We start from the raw sequence: 19,621 nt of genomic DNA, 5'->3' as shown, positions 1-19,621 counted from the left end.
CACAGTTTAATATTAGCTCTGGACCCGGCATCTCAAATGTAAGGAACAGGAAAGGAGACTCAGGGAAATAATACATTTTGTGTTTGGGTATTAATATTAACCCAGTACTTGTTGCTTCCCTTTTTCTATGTTTTTTTTTTTAAATGAATATTTTTCATATTTACTTTATATTATTTGCTTATTGGTTTTATTATTTAAGAATCAATCTTTGCATTAATGTTAATTTATTTTAATGAGGTCAGAATGTATATTTTAGTACCAAGTAGTGCATTTTTACTTTTGGCTAATTATTGCTCACTGTTTTTCATTGCAGGGTTTTTGGAATGTATTAAAAACAAACAAACAAACAAACAAACAAACAAACAAACAAACAAACAAACAAACAAACAAACAAAAACCTCAACCTGGAATTGATTATACAGTGTTCAATCTGTTTGCTAAACTTATATAATATGTTTAAAACACTCGAGGATGCAAAGTAGGAATCACTGCTCCCGTTATTAAAGTTTAATTAATTTTTGAAGCTACTAGTTGACAAAGGCAGTGCTGTTTTAAAATATCCAAGTAATTTAGACAGTTATTAAGAGATCAGACTTTTCAGTTTCATTGATTGTATTTATTAAGTAATGAAATCATTGTGGGCCGGTTTTTAATGGCAATACTCCACCATTCAAAGCAAGGTAGGGCCTCAAAATTATTGTGCTTAGGGCCCCCAAATGTACAGGGCCGGTCCTGGATACAGGGAATTAAGAAAAACAAACAAACTACTATTACCCTGTTAGATTGAAGAGTAAATTAGCAACTCCAACACATAATCAGCAATTATTAGTAGTAATTGGTGATTGCACAATTGACATTTTAAGTGTATCAATCCTATTGTCAATTGATTGTCAAATGTAGCAAAAACAGATGCACGATTTTTTAAATGCTGAAAAGGAGATTTAAAATCGGGGATAAATTAAGATGCATGCTGTAGTCAAGTAAACAAAGCCTACTGAATTCAGCAGATTGTGGTCTGCCTCAGGACCGTAACTGTGCCATGATGTAAATGACAGTTATATATAATGCATGTGTGTGCTGTCGTGTGAATAATTCCTCTGAATCTCAATCTTGAGCAAACAAACACGAGTATCTGAGTACAGCCAATCTGTTTCTTTACTTTAGTTTTGAGGTTATGCCACACTAATCTCTCTCATACACCGCAAACTTAACTCTGTACGCTGAAAAAGTGATTTTCTTTAAAATTGTTGCAGACAATTTCTATGGGTTGAACTTAAACAAATTAAATTTAGTAATGTTCAACTTAATGTGTAAGTTTAAATTTAGCCCAGATAAATTGTTTACAACCATTTAACTTAAATGTAGTAAATCCAAAGAATCATCTTTGAATAATTTTTTTCAGTGTATAAGCTGAAACAGCATCTGCAAGTAACGTGTGTGTGTGTGTATGTCTGTGTGTGGCATCTGTGCTAGAGCCCAGGGCTTTCAGAGCAGACCTTTAATGGACCTTGACATTCCTTGCCTTGAGATTCATGACAGTTTACTAGGCAGCAGAACAACTTCCTCTATCCCGATTCCTGTGTCTACATTCAAACCCACAAGAGCCAGAGAACAAACAGAGAGGAAAATAAGAATAATCTACAACCTACTGTACAGTTTACAGACAGAATGAATAATTTTATAGTAATGATAATTAAAAAGTAATACAGGTGAATTGGATCAGCTAAACAGTGTAAGCTGTAGTGTATATGTGTGCATGCAAGAGTGTATGGGTGTTTCCAAGTGTTGGGTTGCGGCTGGAAGTGCATCTGTTGCATAAAACATATGCTGCATAAGTTGGCGGTTCATTCCGCTGTGTCGACCCCTGATTAATAAAGGAACTAAGCTGAAAAGAAAATAAATAAACATAATAAAATGGGTAAAACATTGATTAAAACAAAAAATATGAATTGTTACAGTACTAAGAGTAGAACATTTAAAACAATTGTTTGTTTTACTTCTTCTTTTTTTTGTGCTAATTATTTTCTAATTATTTGATTATTTTAATTCAGTCATCATGATTTATTTGGATTAAATTTTTAATAGGTTATTTCATTTTTATCATAATATTTTATTTCATCTAAATGATGTATTTTTGTATTCTATAAAACAGATTAAAATAATATTGATGAAATAAGTACAATTAAATTCTATTCATCTGTATTTCTGTAGCACTTTTTTTACAATGTAGATTACAATTGTTCCAAAACAGCTTAAGATTGATGAATAAAAGAAGAAAAAAAGAGAGTAAAAGCCGTATCGTTTCTATCTGTGAATTATTCCAGCAATAATATTAAAACACTGATTAAAGAAGTTAAAGATTTACATCCAGCACTATGAGTAGAAAGTATGAAACAATTACCTATTTAATATTTTGCTAATAAATAATTAAAACCTATTTATTACACAAGGATGATCATTTGGGGGGTTGAGGGATATCAAAATACTGAAAAATATTAAAAGATTAATACGTTTTCTTTCTGAAGTCTTTATTTGGCTGACAGAATAGGTAATGTTTTTCATCATTTAACGTAATGCCGCCACCTATTGGGATAAAAACGCAACTTGCAGATCCATTAGTTGTTGACTGATACGGGCTTTTTAATGCATGTATGATGGGATGTATAAAAACGATTTGACTACATTGGAATTAAAGTCTTCAATCTGACAGTTTTGTCAACTTTGAGATTTGAAAATGAGTTATTAAATAAACTAAGTTACTATGCATCCATTCAAGAGCCATTCAGAGTCATCTTAGAGTTTCATCTCCTGTTAAATTTTTATTCTTTTTCAAATATTAAGGGTTATTATTAAGTATTAAATGTATGTTTAAGTTCATACCACTGGCAGATTCAGAGTATTACAGTTCTGCTATGTTAAAAAAGATAATAAATAAAAGAATGCATTTTACATTAGAACTAAAAGGTACATGTAGTATATGTAACATCTCCATGGGGACTTTTCAGCTTATAAACATCTCACTCTTTTGTCATTTTTTAAAAAATAAATTAAAAGTTCTTCAATGTGATGATCTACACTGTAAAAAAAAAAATCCGTTAATAATCTGTTTTCTATATTTTGTGATTCATGTTTTTATTTTCCCTCATTTATTTCTGCTGTTGAATTGCATTATGAGATGTCGATCTTTCGTCCAACAACTTTTAACCTTGAGGAGTTTGAAAAAAAGTTTCATTAACATTTTTAATAGTTTAAAGTCATATTTTGTTTAAGTCTGTAACCTAAACAATGTAAACCTTATAATAAACTGCCACATTTTCTGTTTTTTTTAATATATATTTTATATATAACTACTTATACATTATATTATTTCAAACGACTAAAATGTCACTAATAGTCACTGTTAAACTGTAGATTTGAATTTTCAACATCAAAAGTCGACAGAGCAGAGATCACCATCCCATAATGCAATTCACAACCGTAAATAAACGTAAAATACTCGTCAATCACAAAATACGGAAACTGTTAATTAACAGATATTATTACAGTGTAGGTGACGCAGTGGCGCAGTTGGTAGTGTTGTCGCCTCACAGCAAGAAGGTTGCTGGGTCGCTGTTTCGAACCTCGGCTCGGCTCAGTTGGCATTTCTGTGTGGAGTTTGCATGTTCTCAATGCGATTGTGTGGGTTTCCTCCGGGTGCTCTGGTTTCCCCCATAGTCCAAAGACATGTGGTACAGGTGAATTGGGTAAGCTAAATTGTCCCAAGTGTATGAGTGTGTGTTTGAATGTGTGTGTGGATGTTTCCCAGAGATGGGTTACGGCTGGAAGGGCATCTGCTGCATAAAAATGTGCTGGATAAGTTGGCGGTTTATTCCACTGTGGCGACCCCAGATTAATAAAGGGACTAAGCCGACAAGAAAATGAATGAATGAATTATTACAGTGTAGATCACTTTTATGACATTAAGAATATAGTATTTTTTTTTCTGTAGTATTTCTGTTTTTCTGGCGACTCTAGTTTCATTGCTAAATGGCTAACATGGATTTTATTGAGTAGCTGTGCTTTAGGAAGGCTGAGAAATGGCGTTTCCCTTTCCCCTCTAGACACAACTACAGGCGAGATGTCATCATCATCAAACTAAATAGCTCCTATGTTTTCAGACACGTTTATTCTCTGAACGTATATGAAAACGGAATCAATCAATCAATCAATCAATCAATCAATCAATCAATCAATCAATCAATCAATCAATCAATCAATCAATCAATCACTAATTCTAATGTCAAAGTGGTCCACACATGTCTTTGTTCTTACCTTGGGTGGTTTAAACGGGTAGTCCGGTGTAAATGCAATGTCAAGGAAAAACACCCCTCCTTCATACACAGAGCCCGGCGGTCCTAAAATAGTTGACCTCCATTCATAGATGTTGTCTCCTTTGGGACCAGCGCTGTTAGAGGAACAAAGAGAAGAGATTTGAGAAGTTAAACCGGGACCGAGCGGTTACTGCAGGAAGATAAATCATCATTAATTCATGACTGAAACACCAAGGAGGAAGAGACAAGCTGAACAGAAAAAACAGATTTACTGAAGCTGTCTCTGTTCATTAAGGCCTCACAATATGACACATTCTAAGTACACTTCAGTCAATAAAAATACTAACTTACTTACTAGAGGTGGAAATTGGATGCCTCAGCATGATATATAGTGATCATTTTTTAATCTTGATACTTTAGGTTCAATTTGATTGAGTGGAATATCAATCAATATGATTCATGTGCCTAATTTGTATAACCAGTTACAGTTATTTGTATTAAAGTATATAATATAACTCTGTGAGAGTAACCCTGTTACCTAGTACTGAGTTGCAGCTGGAAGGACATCCGCTGTATAAAACATATGGTGGAATAGTTGGCGGTTCATTCCGCTGTGGCGACCCCTTGATAAATAAAGGACTAAGCTGAAGGAATGAGTAAAGCTGCGGTCACACTGCACTTTTCCCCCATAGACTTCCATTCATATGCATGCGAATGCGTCAGACTTGAAACGCAAGTACGTGTGTCAAGTTTCACAGTTTGCTGCATTGGAAAGTGCAAGCTTGGTGAACTCTGCCCTTCGAAATTGCATCACATGATTGCGTAAGACCAATTGAAAATCAAAACATGACCTTTCTGGACAGAAATTTAAAACATGGACTAATCGCTCACTTTTAAAAAAAAAAAGTCTAATCATCTTGTTTAATCCCACCCCTTTTTGCAGCGCAACACAACAGCATTTTGCACGCACAACCTCTAGTGCAGGGGTCACCAATCTCGGTCCTGGAGGGCCGGTGTCCCTGCAGGGTTTAGCTCCAACTTGCCTCAACACACCTGCCTGGATGTTTCAAGTATACCTAGCAAGACCTAGATTGGCTTGTTCAGGTGTGTTTGATCAGGGTTGGAGCAAACATCTGCAGGACACCGGCCCTCCAGGAAAGTTTGATGACCACTGCTCTAGTGTGACAGCAAAACCCTGTCACAGATAATAAAATAACCATCTAATTACTGTTATAAAATCATAATTGTTTCTGCACTTTCTTTAAAGCCACAAGGCGGAGACAAACTAAAATAAAAATGCACCATTTTAAGTGCACATGCCTATCACTTTCATTTTAAAATTCTTTAATGCATCATAAGTTGAGTCAGACATTAAGGAAAGACATTGACAAACATTCAACAACGGCTGGAAGTCAGTGATTCTATGTTTATCATTTAAAAATTATAAATAAATTTGTTACAAAAACGGACATGATTAATGTGGTTTTAGAAGCTTAAAACAAAAAGGCCAGAACCTACAACCATTACACGGCATAGCAGAACCTTAGACTTCGACAGTTGGACAGAATAGTCTGATGGGTTGTTCACACATGACACAACATGTGCGAATAGATTGTGATATTTGCATGTGATAGGACGCTTGAACATTTTGAGTTTACTCAAAGTAACTTCATACGCAGGTTAAATTCACTTCACAATTAGACGTAGATTCGAAGCATCGGAGGGGTGTCTGTCTGCATGGTGACTCCAGTTTCATTGCTAAATGGCTGACATGGATTTTATTGAGAGAGTAGCTGTGCTTTATGTGCTTTAGGATGGCTGAAAAATGATGTTTCTCTTTCCTCCTGGGAACACTAATTACAGGCGTCACCAACTTTAGGCTGTCACAATCACGCCCTTACTAAGCAAGCTCCTGATTGGTTCACATTTTACAAATGTCTGCCAAAGTTCAGACTTTTTTTGAGTGATTCTCACGAATCATACGATAAACGCATCAAATACACGAAATGTTTAATTCATCCCACATAGCAAAATTTCTCTGGCCCAGCTCTGGCCCACACAATCAGGTTTTGCTTGGCCCACATGCCGCAGTGAATTACGGTACATGACTGGACCAAATCTGGCTTCCAGACAAGAGCCAAACACAGACCATATCTGGGCCAAGTCTCAGCCAAGTTAATAACTCATTACTGGGCCTGAACTGGGCCAGATAGGTTGGTGTGTCACGATTGCAATGAAATTGATAAACTCATGGAGTGATGCGCTTTAGGCACACTATGGGCACGCTTTTTCTCAAAGTGACCTGATTGGTAGAATTTTTTTTCTTTACTCAAAAATGATTTTAGTGTATTTTAAATGTGGGTCAAGACTGGCCAAACTCACATGGCCCACTTATCAAATTTTTAAATCTGGGCCAAATACTACGTTTTTCATCTGGCCCAAATCCTGTGTGCCGCCTTAAAAACGGTGCCACCTCTGCCAAACCCGGGCCATGTTTGGCCCACATGCTGTATGCCAGTGCCGGATGAATGCCTGCTGTGCCAGCTTTTTGCCAAATGTGGGCCAGAATTCTTTGCTACCAAGGATGCCATGTCATACACTTGAAGTGCATCATCCGCGCCATCTTATTTGCTTGAATATCACTGCAGGATGTCTAACCACATCTTTGCATTGACTTAACGAGTAAATAACTTGTGAATATGACAGTCCGGAAACACAGGCTTATGCGTACATTGTGCGTAAAGGCCTGTGCATACCGAGACTTTTTTGCTTGCGTTTTCCATTGACGTTTAACGCTTCATGACTAAATAAAGGGCGTCAATGTGATCCTGCACACAAATCGCCAGGCGTAAAAGCGTCATTAAAAAAAAAACGTCTCACACGTGTCAACTTTGTCTTTTTCTCCTGTGTTACAAGAGGGTGTCAGAAGCTTAAAGTTGTGTAGCGCCACCTAACGTCAAGGAGTGATTTTGCATACTCTTCTGCTCGACGCCAGTGAAAATCGCTTGGGTTTAAATCCGGAAAAACATCTAGAAAAACATTGACGATAAACACAAACGAAAAGCGCCCCGTTGTGAACGAGCCTTAAGTTTCGTACGTTGCGGGATTGCAAAGTTCAAGCTTGGTGAACTCTCACCTGTGAAATCGTATCATGTGATTGTGCTTGCTTGTTTAATATTTAATTATCTTGTTTAATCCCACCCCTTTTCGCAGCACCGTATGACAGAATTTCGCATGCTCAAACTCGAGTGAGACCGCAATAACACAGGTGTTTTCAAAAGCGTTGTTTTTTCTATGCAGTTTGGTCATTTGTCCACACGCAAACGCATTATCGGGTGACTGAAATCGAAAGTTTCTCAGAACTCCAGCCAGGGTGAAAATTTTCGGAAACTCCAGGTACAGTGTGGTCATGTCGACACTAAAACCTGAATTTTTGCCTCACGACATCTGTTTTCTTATTGGATACAAATGCAAAAGACACGATTGAGGCCATGCATTTGCGGCAAACAAGTCACATGTTCCCTGTCGTTTGAACCACAGGACAGTAATTAACTACTGTTCTAATGTTTGCAGTGACTTGTATGCAATGTACTCGCAAAAAATGTAATCAGTGTGTGGTGTCAATGCAGCATAAAAGGCTTTTATCGCCACCTGTTGGCTTCGGAGTGCCATTACCATGTATCTCAGTGCATATTTGCATTTTCATGTGGACAGAGGTTAATAAAAAATACATGTGGACATAGCCTTATACACAGAGGATGGGTTGAGGGTGTGTAAATTATAGGGTCATTTTTTTCATTTTTGGTTGAAATATTTCTTTAATTCAAGTCGCCTTTTATTTATATAGCACTTTTTACAATGTAGATCATGTCAAAGCCGCTTTACAAGGACCAACAGAAAAAATGAAGTCAGATAATATTTTAGAACTAAAACATGAACGACCTCTTTAAATACAATATCAAGAGCGCAGCTTTAATATAAATCAAGATGAAGTCTAAAAAAGACAAAGAAATCTAAGAATGGCTTGTTTTCTTCAAACGCTCACCTCTTCCTTTGTCTGGGACATTATTAATGGATGAAACAAGTGTAAATTGAGTCTGAAGTCTGCTGAAATGATGATGACAGCTGAGCCAAAGCGGCTGAGGAAAGAAATACAGACTTTACAGCACGTCTTTACTCTCGTTTGTCAAAGCGCCGCCACATCTGTCAGATTCATATTGAAGATTTACCACTGCTGTGTCCGTGCCAAACAAACAGACTGGGAGCAGATCCAGATCGTAATAATATTAATAATAATACTAATAAAAAGATCTTAGTTCTGAACTTGGTTAAACAGCACTTGAGTTTTGGAGGGTGATCCATCCTGGGGGCATTTTTCTCACAATTATTATTTAACCATATTGATTTTTATTCGCCCAGTGCGCACAAGGTTTTTTTTTTTTTCAGTTTACAGGAGCTCAGGCTCATACATGCATTTCAACATGTGAGAGCAGAAATAAGTAGGGAATAAAGTAAGCAATACAATTATATATGCACACCCAGATGATAATGGGCAATATAATAGTTGTTGACTGTTTTACCTTTATGAACAAAGTGGTTTTTAGGTTACAGAAACTATACTGTATTCGACAGTACTGTATTGTCTTTCATTCATTCATTTTCCTTTGGCTTGGCCTCTATTTTAGAGGTCGCCACAGCAGAATGAACCGCCAACTAATCCAGCATATGCTTTATGCAGTGGATGCCCTTCCAGCCGCAACCCATCACTAGGAAACATTCACACACGCATACACACAAATACACTACGGACAATTTAGCCTACCCAATTCACCTTTACCACATGTTTTTGGACTTGAGGGGGAAACTGGAGCACCCGGAGGAAACCCACGCGAACACGAGGAGAACATGCAAACTCCACACAGAAATGCCAACTGACCCAGCTGGGGCTTGAACCAGCGACCTTTTTGCTGTGAAGCAAAGGTGCTACCCACCGTGCCACCGTCATGCCCCGCTGATGAAAAATTAATGAATAAAAAATCTTTCAGAATAACAAGTGGATTAATCTGATTGTAAATTAATTTAATCAAAAACATTATTTTTACACCAATTGAAGTTAAAATATTGGTATTGTGGTGTCGAAACATGTATATAAACCAAAACTTGTGAAATTGTGCCATATTTTATAGCAAAAACAAAACTCGAATGACAAAATATTTATTTTAAAGTATAGTAGAAATAGCTTACAGAATTTAACAAACTATAAATTTGACTCAAACTCAACTACAAATTGTAAATCCAGAAAATTTGAGTAGTTCAAAAAGTGTTTCCTTAACATGACGCATGATTTGAGGTTTGAAGAATCCTTCTGAAACACAAAAGCCGCAGGATGACACACACAATGACACGTAATGCCTAATTTAATTGAGCTGAACGAATCGCCAACTGCAAATATGAGTAATACGTGTATGAGTAATACTAATAACAGTTACACTTGCTTTGGCCAACACCACTAATTATATACATAACTGTCCTCTTTTCAACACTGACTTGGCTTACACTAAAGGGAGGAGACACTTAAAACTGGAAAACAATTGTTCTGCAGATGATTTTTTTTGGTGAGGTCATTATTCCTAAAATGATATTAAAAAGCTTTCTGGAACTTGTGTAATTTAGTTGCACATCTGAATGGTTTAGGAATTTTGTTCAACACTTTCTTTTGGCCAGTGGTGACAAGTGATTTCAGTTTTAATCTAAGTATTACTGACAAAAGGAAGGAAACCTAAATGCACTCGTTTTTTAGTTATTTCAGTTAATTACACAGCCCTAATGGGTGTTTCCCAGTACTGGACTGCAGCTATAAGGGCATCCACTGTGTAAAAGATATGCTTGAAATAGTTGCCAGGTTATTCCGCTGTGGCGAGCCCTGATAAATATAGGGATTAAGCCAAAGGAAAAATTAATGAGAGTTAACATGAACTAGTGTTATTTAACTTAAATAATACAACATTCACAAACATGAATAAATAGTATAATATATGTATTATTAATAATGTATTACTTATAATTTGTTCATGGTATTAAATACATTAACTAATGTTAACCAAAACACCAAAGTGTTACCTTATGTTTCGTCACTATTGCAAAGACAAAATAACTTGGTTATTAGACATTATTCAATAAAAATATGACGTTTTAAAAACCTCTCTATTAAACAGCACTTTGAAAAGTATTTGAAAATCGTTGCACAGGAGGACGAATTATGTTGTCTTCAACTCTTTATCTTTTTAAATGTATTTATCTTTTGTCTAATTAAAAGATTAAATACAACACGCATACTCTAATTACAATGTGAAGTGGATCTGGTTGCTGCTCAACAGGTGTGTGTGCTTCTGCTGGATAATGTGTGTATGTGTCGGATGCTGTTACAGTCATAAATCTGTCCGTCTCGGATGTTCAAGACGGCTGCTTTCTGATCAAGATCTGACTTTATAAGCTGAAGAGCGCACTGAAGTCTAACACTTCTACTGTAAGGGTTTGCTCAAATCACTAAGTTGTGAATAATAACAACAACAGTTCAATAAGCCTGAATTACACACACGCTCAAGCACGCCTGAACTGCTGTGTTGTGGTTATTCTAGTGAACGGGTCATTTCCTGTAAATGCCCAATAGCTGCCAACTATTGTGAGTCTTAACTGACGGCAGGTGCCAGTGGGCAAAACCTGTGTGTGTGTTTGTGTGGATCTGATGGGCAAAGACCTCTGGGTAGATGCCAGGGCTGACAGTTGCCTGGCAACAACCAACCCCTTTAACAACCACCACTGGTCATGGTGAACGGGTTTAAACAGCACAGTTAACCGAGCTTGTTATTGAGCTTTCAGCCATTCCTATTGAAAGACATTATACTTGGGGGGTGGGAGAAAAGAACACACACACACACACACACACACTGAACCGAGGACCTGGAAAACAAAACAAATAGCATACACACTTGCATTCATTTCCAGACACTCTAATAACACACAAATATGATGCAAACCCTGCTGCAGAAATAGCAATGTGTTCAGAGCAACAGGTGACAATGAAAAATGACTACAGTATTTGTAAATCCACAAACGCGTTGTGTGTGGTAACAGTTGACTCACTGAAACAGAAATAAATAAAGAACAGATGATGTCTCATTCATGGAGACTCTTTAATGAGACAGTTGTCTAGTGGAGAGCACAGTTACCTTTGATAAAATAATTAACATTATAAAGGCATGACAACATGCCAGTCACGGTTATGAAAAGGCGCAATGCTTTGTTTTTTTCCTGAAAACTGCTCCATTTCTTTCTATCTATCTATCTATCTATCTATCTGTCTGTCTGTCTGTCTGTCTGTCTGTCTGTCTGTCTGTCTGTCTGTCTATCTATCTATCTATCTCTCTCTATATATATATATATATATATATGTGTGTATGTATGTATATATGTAAATATATGTGTATGTATGTATGTATGTATGTGTATATATATATATATATATATATATATATATATATATATATAATTATAGTAGGGCTGTCAAAATTATCGTGTTAACGTGATTAATTTTAAATATTTTACGCATTAAAAAAATGCCATTAACACAGTTGCAGTTTTTATTTTATTTCCTGTTGTGGCCGACGTGTGTTTAGGGCCAGCGCGTCCATAGAGGCAACCTAGGCGGCTGCCTTGGGTAACAGAATAGTGAGGGTGGTGTCCGTGAACACCCCCCCCCCCGGTCTTCACTTTCATCCGCAACATCCACCCTCTCCCTATCGGTCCTCACTTTCATTCGTGAACTGATCACTTTCTTTTTTACTTACGGGTTGAGGGCGGCGTGATTGCTGTATGCCTAGAGCGCCAGTTCAGCGTGCTTCGGCCCTGCGTGTGTTTAACTTGCAAAGAAATTGGGATGACCAAGGAAGCGCTTTTAGAAGGAAAGTTTCAGTATACAATAATTAATGTGGCATCAGCAGGCTATCCAGCGTTTCCTCCAGAGCTTCATGCAATTTTGGCTGTTTCATATTTAATCTTTAGACTTTAACTGCAGTTCAGCAGTTCACTCTCATTCAGCAACATATTGTTCATGCCTCATGACAGTTATTGGATGAAAATATGAAGTAAGGACAGCTGGAAGAGTGTTGTTTTAATGGAATAAAAAGTGTTACACTGTAAAAATTACTGTAAAATTGACAGTATCTTACTGGTAATTTTTGTTGCCAGTAAGGTACTTCAATTTAATAATTTATAAATTAATAGTCTTACCTGCAGCCACATTTGCCAGTAAGTTACTGTAAATTTGACAGTAAATTGTAATGGTTAATTTACAGCGTGCTTGTAAATTTAGTCTTATTGGCAACCAAAACTGCCAGTGAGTTACTGTACATTTTACAGTACATTGTTTACAGCAACCCTACTTTGTTATTATTTTTCATTTATTATATATAAATTAATTATTACTATATATACAGATTAGAAATATGAATTGAATAAAAAAAAATGAGTTTAAATGATAAAATAAAAAAGAGAAAGTTTGCGCAAGATTCTTAAAAATCACACCTGACAAACATGCATAAGCATCATCCCTCTCAGTAACTTCGCCAAGCGCCTCCACTGCCAGCATGATTCTGTTGAGATCTCACATCAGCGCTAGCCAACAGCCCATCGTTGCTCTTTTTTTTCCCCCAAACAAATGCTCATCTCTGCAAATACTCATAACCGCAAGCTGCTTATTCCTGAAGCCGCACAATAGAAAAACAATCTCCCGACAAAATGTGCACAGTTGAATAGAAGCTCTTCAAAGTTTGATGCTCAGCTCAGTGTTACTCACACGAGATCACTGATCCATTTGAAGAACATGAAAACACACTCAAGTCAAGCTGCTGCTGTGTGTGTGTGTGTGTGTTTGTGCGTTCAACAAAAGGCTGGATCATGTGTTTTAGCTGGTTTTGTTGGCAAATATAAAATGAAACATGGAAAATGATCTTAAAGTGAATTTCACTCAAACATTAACATGATCGTTCACCCAAAAATTATCACTGATTACCAGTGCTGGGTTAGTTACTTTAAAATGTAATTAATTAAATTATTAAAAATGTTTCAAGAGTTCACACTTAGATATTGTTTGCCAACTTGTTAGCAAGTTAGCAGGTTTGGCATGCTGTCCCGGGAGAGAACCCTGAGCTCGGAGATAGTGGAGCCCAGGGCTCCCGCCAGGTCCATAGAGCATGTGAGGGGAGTACGAGGTCAGGTGTTCTTGAGAGCTCCCCTTGGCTAAAGAGGAAAGGAGGAGAAGGGGTGGATGGGGGGTTTCTTCGGGAAAACGAAGATAAGGGAGTAGATCTTAGCTAGGTTATAGTGGGTTTGGATCAATCTGATTGGCTAGCTAATGAGTGTAGATGAGTGGCCAGCTGCAGTCAATCATATCACGTGCTCCTCTCGAAATTAGTTTGTGAAACTTCATTTGAATTGTATTTAATCCAAAAAGTAATATAATTACTTGACTAAATACTACTTTATTATATGCATATATTATTATGCTGTAATCTCTTGGCTCGTCGGCTGTGTATTTTAAACATGGCGGATCCTTTGTTTTCATTCTGGCTTGTTGCTTAAGCGAGTGACGTATCTCTGTAAACCAACAGCGTTCAGCTGCACATCTAGCTCTGCCTTTTGATACCATTTCTCGTGTTTGGTAGCCTTTCGAAAGCCTGCCGAAAAAGTGGTACGGTACGGTACCACTCAGTGGAAACGGGCCATTACATTATCTGGAAGAACAATGGCTCAAAACCCCTCTGGAAACTGTGCAGGACTTGTATCTGTCATTCCCAAGATGAATTGATGCTGTATTACCTGCAAAAGAAGGCCCTACACCAGGGGTGACCAAACTTGTTCCTGGAGGGCCGGTGTCCTGCAGATTTTAACTCCAACCCTAATCAAACACACCTGAACAAGCTAATCAAGGTCTTACTAGTTATACTTGAAACATCCAGGCAGGTGTGTTGAGGCAAGATGGAGCTAAACCCTGCAGGGACACCGGCCCTCCAGGACCAGGATTGGTGACCCCTGCACTACACCATACTAATGAACTATTGTGGTCTAAAACTAGGTGTTTCAGCTTCAGTTTCCAGCCCCTCAACATAATAAATATAGTATATAAACATAATAAATGTGCATAAAGCTGCAATAACAAGATATTAGGTTAGGTCAAAAAGTTCTGAACATCAAACAAATTAATATTTGATTTGATATAATTGCCTGATTTGTACCAAAGTACAATTAAATCGAATCAACAAGCAGCGCTGAGGAAAACAAAAGAAAAAATGTCCGCCTACCTGCCTTGATAAAAGAAGCTGTTCGCTACAACGATCAACATAAGCCGTCTTCTATTTGCTTTTGTACCTCTCATTTACAGAGCATCCAATTACTGCAGGAGGAAAACGCATTGCAATGTGAAACAATGTGTGATTATTAATGTGTGGGCTGCAGGCAAGGTTGCGCGATCTGTCAATGTGCAAAACTAATTAGCTAACACACATTCAGCCAGAAGGTCAGAGCGGAATTAAATAGAAGCTGCAGGCGGAGACATAATCAACTATAAAAAGAGCAGATTTGAATGTAACAGCCCTGACATGTTTAATCAATGACGAATTTAGCAGATGACAAACGTCATTTAAAGACACCTAGAAGATGATGTCATTTACTCACGTCAAAGGTTTCGAGGAATATCCTATACATCACCCATGCAAAGGAAGTCAATGAAAGTCATAATAATAGTCCACACTATATTTCAGGTATTTTGGAACCAAATGAAGACATTTATTCAGTACAAATAGCATCCAATTTAGAATTCAATATAAGTTATTGCTACTAGTTTTTAAAAGTTTGAATGGTCTGGCACCGATTTACATCTCTGAGCTTCTTCACTGGCACACTTCATTGAGGCCAATCAGGTCTGAAAACACATCTCAGCTAGTTGTCCCCAAAACGCGGTTGAAATCAAGAAGGTACAGGGCTTTTTCTGCTGCAGCCCCCCCCGACTGTGGAATGGTCTGCCTTTACATATCCGGTCATGTTCTTCACTTAGTGCTTTTAAGTCTCATTTAAAAAAAATCACCTTCTGTCTCTCGCCTTTGATTGTAATTAATTAATTATAATCTGTTTTATATATTTTGCACAATTTTTATATATAGGTATAGATTTTGTATGCTGGTCGTTTTGTAAAGCACTTTGGTCAACATCTGTTGTTTTTAAATGTGCTCTATAAATAAAGCAAACAAACAAACAAATATGTATACATTTTTTTTAATTACTTTGTGAGTGAATTAAATGTCAAAATTTGAGTGAAATAATGTTCCAGATTAAAAAAAAACATATATATAATTTGGTTAATGGTCTTGATTTTATTTTTATTTTTTGACATGTTTCAAGAACTATGTCTGATTGTTTTTCTTAAGTTTTTAAAACCAAGAGACTTTTGTCTCAAAGATGGAGTAATGAGAGCTCATTCAGAGCAACAAGATCAAGAAGCAGTTTTAAAATCATATCAAAAACTGTTATTATATAATTATTTGACGGTCTATGACTTAATTAAAGGATATCTGAGGATAATGTGGTGCTGCAGTAAATTTGGTTTATAGCTCTCAAATGTTAATGCAATTTTGAAGCGTATTATTGTTTTTTAAATCATATTTTATTTCAGGGCTATTCAATTAGTTTGTCATGGGGGCCGGTTTATGAAAAGCATCCCAAACGAAGGGCCGGTGAGATATAACCTGCATATAAGACTAACTACCTATATGAGCGCATATGTTGTATATTTTTGCTTCCTAAGACAGCCACGTTGGCTTTTTCTACAATAAAATGTTAATATATTGTATTTTGAAACTACATAATTTCAGTGCATTGTACAATAGACTTTTTTGTTTTGTTTTTACAAACATTCAAATGTTGTATTTCAGAGCACAACAAAGGCAGTGCATTGCTGAAGTAGGCTTATTCTACATTCAGACACATTCATATGTTGTGTTATGAACTGCATAACAATTAGGGATGCAAAAATTATAGATTTTGGTTGTACGATTATGTAGTCTGAAGAATAATCATGCTTTCACTGTTTTCACGTCTAATGTAAATTTAATCTTTATATTAGGTAAGTAGCTATTTAGATTGTTGTTGTCATCTGCTTTCATGCATACATAATCATTTTAATAACAATTCCTCTAACATATCTTTTGTTTACATTGCACTAAAAGTCATGCACAACTCTCACTGTGAGAGGTTTTCTACTGTGTGTGCCCTGAAAGACGCAAGCAAGTCGCTCTGCTGGCGCCCGCATATTGTCATATATTCTTACATTAGAAATAACAAACTTGCGAGCGGAAAAGACGTGATGCGGGAACGGCCGCTGCTATAGTTAATCCTGTGTGCGTGCGTATTAGCCTCGGTGTGCTTCAAACTTAAAACTAGCGCACAGGCAACTTGCAGCATATTGCAGCGGTTTCGTTTCATTCCGTGCAACAGAAATGCGGCTTAGAGAAGACAATAAGATTGATATTGTTACGAATTAAAGCGCAGATAATAGTGAAATTGGCTAATCGTTGCATCCATATTAACGATATCAGTACATTGTACAAATAGCCTTTTCTACAAACATGTTTCCGGCTGGCCGCACCACTCGCTTATGATGACTCACGCTCTGTGCTGCCTTACACACGTCACTTCATAACTATATGAAGTGACGTTTGTCGACTGAACTAAATTTATTTTTGATGTCTTGGTCACACTGTTTGGAGGGCCGGAACAAAGTGCCTCGGGGGCCAGATTTGGCCCGTGGGCCGCCAATTAAATAGCCCTGCTTTATTTGCTATAAATCTGCTAAAATCTTTTTCATCATTATCAAGCAACATTTGCAATAAATGATTTGACCAGTGACATTTAAAGGGCACCTATGATGAAAATCATCTTTTGTAAGCTGTTTGGGCAGAACTGTGTGTAGATATAGTGTGTCCACAGTCATATTGGAGTTATATAAAGACATTAAGTCTTTTTTTTTTTATATTTCCTGACAATAAAATAGAATCCAAATCCCTCCCATTTTGAGGCCGACCACAACGTGACGTAGGAGTGCAGTTTCCCTGCCCACAAAGCTGATGTCTCTATAGTAATGCGTATAATCATATCAACAAGACAGGACGTGCGCAAAGCAACTGGGATTAAAAGATCTAGCTAGATCAAGCATGAGTTTTACAAGTTTACAACGTGTTAAAACAGTGCATGTTTGTATTTAGAGTGATTTTTACCATCTTTATTACCACAGCCGCATGTCAGTACTATTATAAAAGAAGCTGCTTTAATCCTGGTTTGTGGGCATTAAATCAGGTTTAATTTGTACATTAACATAACAAATATACATACAGCAGTGGACATTAACCTGTATCCTGTCATATTTGTGTGCAAAAACAGCGCAAAGCTAAACGCCTGCGCTGTGAGCGTGTGTGAACTTTGTAACAACAATGTGTGTGACTCATCATTGCAAGTCCACAACAAATAGACCAAATAATAGGCATTGGAAAAGTTCTTACTGTAGTATATCTCACAAACATTACGTGAGATCTGCTTCCTACTTGTCTGTCACTGTGCTGTTTATCTGACGCAGCCGAGGCTGAGATTAAGGCACACTCTGAAAGGCACATGGGAACGGCGGACGGGGAGAATTAGCAATAAAGGCACAGGCCACAAACACAGCTATAGTGTTCAAAGGTCTAATAAATAATCTGATGGGTGTTTTGAGCTGAAACTTCACAGAGAAATTCTGGAGACACAAAAGACTTATTTAAAATCTTGTAAAAGGGGTAAAATAGGTGCCCTTTAATGTCAATTGAAACATGAGGCACACACCGCACTAATGTTTGCATGATAACTGTTTTTGCTTATTCAATTTTTTAAGTCCGCATCCATTAATATTCATTCAGTCATTCAATTTCTTTTCGGATTAGTCCCTTTATTAATCTGGGGTTGCCACAGCGGAATTAACTGCCAACCTATCCAGCATTTGTTTCACGCAACGGATGCCCTTCTAGCCACAACCCATCTCTGGGAAACAACCATACACACTCATTCACACTCACTCACACTACGGACAATTTAGTCTACTCAATTCACCTGTACTACATGTCTTCAGACTGTGAGGGAAACCGGAGCACCCAGGGGATATGCAAACTCCACACAGAAACGCCAACTGACCTAGCCGAGGCTCGAACCAGCGACCTTCTTGCTGTGAGGCGACAGCACTACCTACTGCGCCACTGCATCGCCCAGCATCCATTAATAGTATTTTGGAAATGGCAAACATACGGTTGTTTTTAGCAGATAGCAGTCATTTTTACAGGATTTTTACATCAATGACATTTTAAGAGACTTTTTAAAAATTATTATTTTTTAAAGACAATATTCAATATAAGTATCTTGAAAAATTGTAAACAATTTATTGTAATCATTTGAATTGCATCAAACTTGAATGTAAAGGTTTCAGCTGGTATTTGCATATCATTTAAGGACTGAAAACAACATAATATTGTGTAAGAGTTAAGTTTAAGTAACAATTCACATTATTAACAACTGGCATTTCACATGCCTATTATTAAAATATTACTGGTATATTAGTACTTATAAAAGTATAATCTTATTCTACATCAGACCTGGGCATTTTACAGATAAAGATAGTGTGAAACTGATCACGCCAGAGTAGAGAATAACATAAAATGTGCTGTCCTGGCCATAGATGCTGCATTAAAAACGCATAAGCGGTAAAGAGTTTTTTTTTTTTTTTTGGTAGTTTGATGTAAAGATGATATAACACATAAATATACACACTTTTTATTAGGTACACCTGTCCAACTGCTCGTTAACACCCTTTTCTAATCAGCCAATCACATGGCAGCAACTCAATTCATCAATGGTCAAGATGATCTGCTGAAGTTCAAACCGACCATCAGATTGGGAAAGAAAGGTGAGGCTCACCAAAACTGGACAGTAAAAGATTGGAAAAACATTGCCTGGTCTGATGAGTCTTGATTTTTGCTGCAACATTCGAATAATAGGGTCAGAAATCAACAACATGAAAGCATGGATCCCATCCTGCCTTGTATCAACAGTTCAGGCTGGTGGTGGTAGTGTGATGGTGTGGGGGATTTTTTCTTGGCACACTTTGGGCCCATTAGTACCAACTGAGCATTGTGACAACGCCACAGCCTACCTGAGTATTGTTGCTGACCATGTCCATCCCT

General features: G+C 37.1%; 2 protein-coding genes across 2 annotated transcripts in view; one reads left to right on the top strand and one right to left on the bottom strand.

The window, feature by feature from the left end:
* Positions 1-19,621, top strand: part of etfb (electron transfer flavoprotein subunit beta) — a 458,646-nt gene that overhangs the window by 163,538 nt on the left and 275,487 nt on the right. The gene's annotated exons all lie outside the window — the stretch shown is intronic.
* Positions 1-19,621, bottom strand: part of ube2e2 (ubiquitin-conjugating enzyme E2E 2) — a 62,475-nt gene that overhangs the window by 8,558 nt on the left and 34,296 nt on the right. Inside the window, 1 exon segment of the mRNA NM_001003494.1 lies at positions 4,312-4,444. Within this exon segment, the coding sequence (NP_001003494.1) occupies positions 4,312-4,444 (133 nt within the window).

Source organism: Danio rerio, chromosome 16 (genome assembly GCF_052040795.2).
Source record: "Danio rerio strain M-AB ecotype USA chromosome 16, GRCz13ab, whole genome shotgun sequence".
Lineage (NCBI taxonomy): Eukaryota > Metazoa > Chordata > Actinopteri > Cypriniformes > Danionidae > Danio > Danio rerio.
Note: the sequence above shows the minus strand (reverse complement) of the source record. Positions and strands in the feature narration are given on the sequence as shown.